We start from the raw sequence: 8,309 nt of genomic DNA, 5'->3' as shown, positions 1-8,309 counted from the left end.
GCCGGGGAATTCCGAGCGGCAGAGGAGGTGGAAGCCGTGGTTCGATGGGCAGCCCAGGGCAAATCCCTGCTGCCACTGGCCTCCGGGCTTTTGTCAAAACAGAAACATAATATTAAATTATATAACTACTCAATCAAACGTCTTGGCAAGGTACAAACACCATGACTTTAAATACGGACACTGCCCTCCAGTTCTCCCAGTCCTAAAAAAAAAAATAAAATATCCCTGCTAGGGTGCTGAGCGGGTATCCAAAGACTTATTCCCTTATTTTATTCCCAGTGTTGCAATGCCCCGGAGCCCTCGCCCAGCTAATGGGAGAGCACTTGCTCTTTGCCCCTGTTGGACAGGCCGCAAAATGGCTCTCGGCCATTGCCAAGCACCCTCCTATTTTGCAATTTCCATAATTCAGGTGTTTTCCTTTAAAAAGGGTTTCTAAAGGAAATCCTTTTTACATGGGGCGGGGGGGGGCAAAGGTGCCTTAACCTGCAGGTCTCTGGATGGTCCCATGTGAATCCCCTGAGAGCAGAGGAATAAGACTGACACAAAAACCTAACCATTAAGATCATTTAAAGATTACAAATCACAATATTTTGGGCTTGAAAAGCCCATCTGCCCGAGTTTAACGGGAACAAGTTCTTTTTAATTTGGCCACCAAGAAGTCAAGAGCCTTTCACATCCCCAGCTCCAATTTCTTCTGGAGCAGAATTGCGGTGTTGTAATTATAGCTGGGTGGGTGATTATGTGATCTTTAAACCATGAAACTTATTTTATGCTGGAAAAATATTCAAACACCTTGAGGGCTATTTTTTTTTTCCTCCTCCTCCAGACGGCAGTGCTATTTTCTGTAGTACACGTATTTCTTAGCAGTGCATCTCTCTCATCAGGCTGAGCTTTATCTGGATTTCTTTTATACCTCTATGTTAAATTTGTTCACCACCACTCCCCTCGATCATTTTGCCTTTTTTTTGGCCCCCTCTTGACACATAAAACCTTTTGGGTTTTTTTGATAGCTCTTCCTGTTTAATGGTCTTCTAAGGCTATGCAGAGTGAGAAACCCCCACTTTACTTAAATTTAGGAAACTAAGGAAAATATTGTAGGGAGCAAGCCTTGCCCAAGGTGGGAACAGCCCAGCTTTGCAGCTTCATTCAAGGTAAGGAGCAGGGACTCAGCCCCGGCATGAAGCGACAGGCAGGGCACGAAGTGCAGCCTATAGCTATACGGCCGTGCCGTGGGAACCACAAACCCCTCCATAAGCAACCCAAAGCACCGCTTGCTGCTCCCCGGTGGATAAGGCCCTCACATTTCAGCCCGAATTATGCTGGTTTCACCAGTTAAGCAAAAAAAGGGAGGGGGAAAAAAAAGGGTTTTTTTTCATAATTAAAGCAGACAGTAGTTTTCTCAGCTCAGAATATGATAATAAGTGAGGGAAAAACCTCGCTCTCTCCTGTGAAAGGGCTGCCGCGGCATCGGAGGAGCTGGGCGATGAACGCCCCGAAGGTCTCGCAGCCACGTACGGCTGCGAATTGAAGGCGGGAGGACCCCGACCAGCTCAGCAGAGCCTCTTCCCCGTCACATTTTGGCATTACCCGCGTCCTTTGGTGGCCACCAGCTCCTGGCAGCCTCCTCCAAACCTGCCGATGGAAACCCACTCGCTGGCTCCTCTGGGGCTATTAACAAAGATGCATTTTCCATGCCATTGTCCCAAATTAAGAGTGGCTCTCTCATGCTCAGGAGGAGAAAATCAGCCCCAGTTGCCCCAGCAGCAACCTGCTCAGCTTTGCTGGTGGTCTCCAGCATCCCCCTTGCTGTCTCAACATTTTCTGCATTAAACCATTAATCAAAGAATAAGGGAAAGGGGAAACTGAAGCTTCAAGCACCAAAAAAACCTGTGGAGTTGGGAGCTGAAAATACTCATTTGATATCACTCTAATTAGCAGGGATTAGCACTGACATTAATACATACATAATTACACTCCAGGGTTAAGAGCTCATTGAGATGAAAAGGGCAGTTCATGGCACTAAATGTCTCCTTTCAGAGCCCAGACTCCAGGCAGGCATTAATTAATCTCCTTTTATTCCTGTATCCCTTTAGCTGGAAAACATTACCTAGCATCCCCAGCTCAATATGCCTCAGTAGGTGACTCAGCCCTCTTTCAGCAGGTGCTTTTAATCCAGTTTGCAGCCCTATCAGCATCACCGAGAAAGCAGAAAAGGGCAGGCAGGACCGGCAACAGCACATGGCTGCGAGCAGCACCAAAAAAACCAAACCACCTGCAAACTTCTTGCTGCTGGAGAAGACCCCCAAGTTTCCCCAAAGTCCCTCTCCCCCCCATAACCTGTAGAGCATCCTTCTGTCATCTACCAGTCTTTTATCTGGAGCAGGGTCCTCAACTCGTTATTGGGCTTAAGTGGAGCAACCTGGGTCCCAAACTATAAAAGGCTGCAAAAAGCAGCCCTGGGTCCCTCCTGTGCTCCTGGGGTAGCCCCTTTCTGGGCTGGCTGGAGAACAGCACCAGGATGAACTTTTGGATGCCTCAACAGCTTCTCCAAGGAGATGCTGCCAAAACCGGTCCTCAGCCAGCTGTAGTGGGTGAGTTGTACATGTGTGGAGGGGGAAAGAGAAGATGCTCTCTCCTACAGCCTGGACTAAGATTTCCTGGGGTGAGATGAGTGTGAAGAGCTCAAATCCTACTCGGCTGTTAAGGACAAGCAAAATTTGTGCTGGCAAATTCAAGCTGATGGGTTCTCCTTCACTCTCTGTTCCCCTGTTGTGCCAGGCTAGTGTGGGAGGAAAAGGTGTATCTATAAATAGAAGGGCATAAGTAATATATAACACTATATTAGCGTGTAAAAATGTATATATCTGCACACTGGCACCAAGGCTCATCCCACAGCCTGGCTGCAAGCTCCCGGGGAGCTCGGTCCTCGTGCTAGCTCAGCCCTGAGCAAGCTCAGCCTTGAGTGGGATCCAGGAGACTTCACCGTGCTCCCAAAAGGTGAAACTGGGGATGGGATGCTTTTCCTTGGATGCGAAGGACTTGAGCTGCCGCAGCTCTCGGGATGCTCGGGTCCCTGGGAGGCCATCGTGTGAATGAGCCTGGGAGGTATTGGGGAAGGTACCCAGGAGTGATGGAACTGCCCAAACTTTTGTTTCTGTGGGAAAATGGGCTGCAACACCCCTGGCTTTCTAATCCCTACCACTTCCCTTGCTAGAAAATGCATAAAACAGGCTAAATTTACCCATTTCTGCAGCCAGACAGCATTGTGCTCATTAGTAAGATATGTCCCTGAAACATTTTAGCTCGAAATTGTTAATTTCTACCCTTGTCATTATTTTTCTGAGTCTGATAACAGCAGCAGAGGGGAGCCTGAATGTGTGGTGACCAAGCCTGGCAGCTGGGTTTTCCCAGGATTAATGGAGCTGGGTACAACCCTCGATGCAGCCTCTCCTCCCTGCATTTAACCAGGGAAAAAATGCAACAAAAAGCTGTATTCCCTTCCTGCAGCATCCTGCTCGCACAAAACAAGCGGGGAAATGGGGAGTTTGGAGACCTCGGCTCCTTCATCAAGTCTGATTGTAGTTGGCCAATTAAGCTCAAAAATTGATGAAGGGAACTAAGAGTGTGACAGCTCTCCCTGGAAGGCAGCAGAGGAAAAAAAGATTAACCCCCCCCCCCCAATCTTTGGCTTTCATGGAGAGTGAGGAAGCAGTATTTAATGTCTTGCATTTCTACAGGCGTGACCAGGGAGCAGCTGATACTGTTCAGAAAAGTCCTGTTGCAGGGAGCAGCTTTCCCAGCGGCGGCTGAAGCCATCCCAGATAAAACAGCAAAATTGAGTGGACTTGATATTTGCCTCCCCAGGGACCTGTGTGGGCTGTGGGATGCTCCAGCCTGGGCTCTTTGAAAGCTCGCTCTTAAATAAATCCCCTTTTATCTAAGTGTAACAGCTGTCCTGTTCTGCCTGGCTTTCGGGGACCCCAAAGGCTTCAGCTTTGTGCATGAAAGATTTTCCTCTGACTGCAGGGTCGGGGGATGAGTGGCTCTTACCGTTCCTTTAATTTCATTTTTTTTTAGGGGATGTTTTGTAGTGTTACGGCTCCTATTTGTTCTGGGAAACATTCAGGTGGGCTCGTGCCCTTACTTTTCCTGGCAGCAAACATCCCAGCCCAGCATCCTCGGGACCGGGTTTTGGAGTTGGGTCTATTTTTTTTATTAAATCTGGTGATTATTTATCACAGCTGGAGCAGCCTTTGAGAGCCATATCCCAGTGTGGTGAATGGGGCTTGATTTCCATCCCCCATGCCTGCAACAGCTTCGTCCTGGGAGGCAGCGCAAGCATTAGTAAAACAAGTGGCTAACGAGGCTCTGCCTGTTTAGCATCTCACCTGGGTGCCCTTCCCTCTGCCAAATTCGTGCTCCTTTTGCTGGATCACTAAGCCATCCCTCGGCCTGGCTGCGTCTGCAGGGGACGGTGGACCACGAGCAAAGCTTCAAGCCAGCATCCCTCCCTGCCCGGGGATGCACATCGGCGTCACCGCTGGGAAGTGCTGTCGCCCCGGGGTGATGCTCATCCTCACCTGAGGAAGGATGAAGGTCCTTCTTACCTGTGATCTCGTTCTCTTCCAGGTCGATGGTCTCCAGGGCGGTGACGGCGGCCAGGGGCTCGGGGAAACACCGAAATCTGTTGCGGGAAAGGTTGATGGCCCGGAGGTGCAGCAGGGAGGTGACCTCCTCGGGCAGACGGTGCAGATAGTTGCCTGCCAGATTAAGCTCTGTAATTTGGGGAAGAGAAGTGATGGGATGGGGAGGGGGAAGGAAAATGGGGAAATAATTCATGCATAGTTTAATTTACAGCCTCTGTGTCTGTGGGCTGCCAGGTCCAGCAATGGGATTCCAACTCCAAAAATGGGATTTTTTTTTGCTCATCTCCATGGCTTGCCATTGTACTTTTGCCTGCTGGGAATACCGCTTTTAGGAGCAATATGTTTCTTGGTTTCCTCAGACTTTCCTAATGAAACCTGTGCAGCGTTTCATAAGCAGGGGCTGTAAAATAAGCAATATTTCTTAGTGCAGTCAATGCAATTCCCCCTGCAATGGATATTTGTCATGGCTCAAGACACATTTTCTATCTTCACGTGCCTGAACCCCTTCTGAGGTACAAACAGTGGTGGAAGATATGTATTTATAGGCAAAAAATATCTATTCTTCTGAGTTTAACCCTCTGTGATGCTTTTTCCTCCCCAGAAATGAGCTCCTGCGGGGCCAGCAGCAGCACTCCTGCATGAAAGGCCATTAGCCATGGGAACAGGAACCCAAATCCTACCGTCCCAGCGCCCTTCTCCAGTGACACAGGGCTTTCTGCTCTATAAATACCCATGCAAGCTGCGCTGCCCCTGCTAATACCTGGTATTTATAGGTCCTGCCTTATTCAGGCTGGTGCAGGGCTGTCCCTGGGCCTGGGGCATTTCTCCTCTGCAACAGCCCTACTGAGGCCTGGCACGTTCATCACCAGAGTGACTTGACCGAAGCCCTTGCTGGGAAATGAGATAGTTTGTGGTTTTTTCCTCTCGGGGCTTGCTGTGCTGTCTAGAAAATGAAAATCGATTTTTTTTTTTCCTTTGCTCGATGTGTTTCTTTTCTCCAGCCTAGGAGAGTTTTCACGGACGCTGCTCCAGCTCCAGTACAACATGAGATGCTTCCCCGAACACCCACCAAGGCGGCACTCGTGGAGCATGTCATACGAGCAAAATATTTGCATTTAAAAGCTGCCAGAGCCCTGGGTGCTGCTCAGCCTTCAAAACCACGGTGCTGGGCACTCGTGTGACCATGTTTTAGCAAACCAGCTTCTGGCCGCTTTCGCTGGGCTCTGCGGGGACGTGTCCCTGTGGCACCAGCCATGCACAGACCACCATCCCCATCTCCTGCAGCACGTGGAGAGGGAGCAGCTATCACCGATGTCTCATGAGGGGGGCTAATTGGGCAGCAGCGTGGTTTCTGCAACCTGAAATGCCCCATCTCTGCCATGCACCGTTATGCCCAGGCTGCCTTTCCCAGCCTCTTTCATCCCGGCCCTGTCTTTGGAGGGAGCTGGAGGATGATGAGGGACCCTGCAGCCACCACCAAAAGTGCCTGGAGGTGACGGGGCACGAGTTTGGGAAGGTGGGTGAGAGCAAAACCAGTGCCCTCTTTCTGCGGGGGCTGGAAAGGGTAAAGGAAAATGGATTGGGGGGGCTGAACTCTAGTGCTTGGAATGAGGTGTGAGCACAGAGGAGCAAAAACTGCAGCGGGGAAACTCTCTGGTGCCGTCCCTGCTCTGTAGCAGGCTGGGGGCTCTTTGCTGGGTCCTGGGGCCTTGGAAGTGGCTGTCCCTTACCTCTCAGCTGGCTGAAGGTGGTGACGAATCGGCTGGTGAGGGACTTCAGCTCGTTGTTTGCCAGGGAGATGTGGTGGATCCCCTCAGTGACGCTCCTCATGGCTTTGTAGATGCCGACGGGGAAGGTCATCAGCTTGCAGTTGGCCAGATCTGTCCCCGGAGAGACCCAGGCACCTTATAATGCACCCCAGCTGGGATGGAACAGTACTTGCCATCAAAAACACCCCTTAACGCTCGATTTGCCCTTCTGGGTGCTGCCACCCCTGGGTGCTGCAATGTCCCCTGCTGTACTCCTTTCCACTGCAGGGATCTCTGCGATCACCTCCCCAGGCACCGGCAGTGTGCATCCCACCGAAGGTTGCCTTAGGTGTCTCCAGCCCCAAATTGCATTTACCTCCGCGCTGCAAATGTCCTTCTGCAAACCCTCTGCCAGCCAAATAACTTCACAGCTTCCGTAATTCTCCTTCCCTATGTCCTCAACCCCCCGGGGAAGGTCGAGCATCGCAGGGATGCCTCCTCCGCTGCTGACGGGGATGGAGCAGGGCTTTCCCTCTGGGATTTCTCATGGTGGTGGGTGCTTGCCCCATGGCAAGCAGTGGGGAGAGGAAAAGGATTTGGCTGTGCTTCTCTCCTGTTGGTGCTTTTGTTTTGCTCTGAATTGTTCCTGTTTCCCCTCCTGGGACATGCCAGAGGATGCAAACCCTGTATCCCAGCCCAGTGATGCTCAGCTGGGGCTCTGCTGCCTGCCCCCTCCCCGAAGCCGTGGTGGGGGCTGCACAAGCTTGGTCCTTCCCCGCTTATCGTCTTGCTCAGGGGGACGTGGGGAGGCTGAGAGACACGGCTCTGACTCTCGGCGTGCGCTGGTTGATACCCCGGGGCTGGGAACCCAGCACGAATCAAAATGAGCAGCTTTCATCTCTCTCTTTTGATGAACTGTGCGTGGGTCTCGGTATTAGCTAGAAATGGGGAAATTGCAGAAAAACACAAACCTGACAAGGCGATGCAGGGAGAGGTCTGGCTCCTGCCGTTGCTTGCAAGGAAGGACTTTATCCCTGCGGCACATCCCATGGGGTTACATGCCATTGCTGGGAACCCCACTCAAACTTTAGCGGGGCTGAGAGTGTTTCTCTTCCCTGGGGGTGCGGGAGCCTTGGGTGCAGCACCCAGAGAGGGTGCTTTTTTAGATCATGGCAGAAAAAAAAGAAAAAGCCCTGCTCTGGGATACCTGATCCTTCTCTGGGCCCCAAGCGGGAGCCGAGCCGGAGCGCCGGGCTTACCCAGGGATCCGTTTTGTTCTCCACGGTATCATTCACCTTCCTGGCCACCCGGGCCACCGCCTCGCCCATCCTCTTCTGCATACGGGCGCCTGGTCCCGCCGGGGACACGCTTCGGCCGGAGGGATCCACGGCTGGAGGGAGAAACCAGCCGCTCCGGCCTCTCGGGATGCTAAAAATAACTGGTGGGATCAGTGTTCCCAGGGGAGGGAGGGACGAGGCTGTGCTGGGGCTGGTGTGGCCCTCGGGGTGTGAGATTCCCTGCTTTCCAGGATGGTAGGTTGGGTGTGTGGGGATGCATTCCCTTTCCTGCTCTGGGATGTGGGGATGCTTTTGCTAATGATCTGGGGCTGGTGTGGCCCTTCCAGACACAGGATTCCCATCTTTTCAGGTCGGTACTTTAGGACATGGGGCTGTCCCCCCTTTCCCAGTGATCTGGGGATGGTATAGTCCTTGGGGTGTGGGTTTCCCAACTTTTTGGCTTGGTGCATTGGGGATATGGGGACGCATCGTGGGTGACTTCGATCAGTGTGTCCTCCTTTCTTGGTGACTTTGATCAGTTGGCCTCAGCCAAAGTGTTTTGGCAGAAGGATCCCTGCACAACGATGGGACCGACCCCTCAAAAGAGAAAAAAAAAAAAAAACAAAAAAAACAAAAAC

General features: G+C 51.7%; 1 protein-coding gene across 3 annotated transcripts in view; it reads right to left on the bottom strand.

Moving 5' to 3' along the window:
- LRRC20 (leucine rich repeat containing 20) overlaps nucleotides 1–7,734 on the bottom strand; it is a 7,967-nt gene extending 233 nt beyond the window's left edge. Inside the window, exons 1-5 of one of the 3 annotated variants that reach the window (XM_010293646.1) lie at nucleotides 7,654–7,734; nucleotide 7,078; nucleotides 6,377–6,526; nucleotides 4,608–4,775; nucleotides 426–444 (exon numbers count right to left, since the gene is read on the bottom strand). In XM_010293646.1, coding sequence (XP_010291948.1) covers nucleotides 426–444; nucleotides 4,608–4,775; nucleotides 6,377–6,526; nucleotide 7,078; nucleotides 7,654–7,734 — 419 coding nt within the window. The remainder of the gene's footprint in view (nucleotides 1–425; nucleotides 445–4,607; nucleotides 4,776–6,376; nucleotides 6,527–7,077; nucleotides 7,079–7,653) is intronic. The other 2 variants (XM_010293648.1, XM_010293647.1) reach the window with 2 other exon arrangements.
- Between the last annotated feature and the right edge of the window lie 575 nt (nucleotides 7,735–8,309).

Source organism: Phaethon lepturus, unplaced genomic scaffold (assembly GCF_000687285.1).
Source record: "Phaethon lepturus isolate BGI_N335 unplaced genomic scaffold, ASM68728v1 scaffold35768, whole genome shotgun sequence".
NCBI lineage: Eukaryota > Metazoa > Chordata > Aves > Phaethontiformes > Phaethontidae > Phaethon > Phaethon lepturus.
Note: the sequence above shows the minus strand (reverse complement) of the source record. Positions and strands in the feature narration are given on the sequence as shown.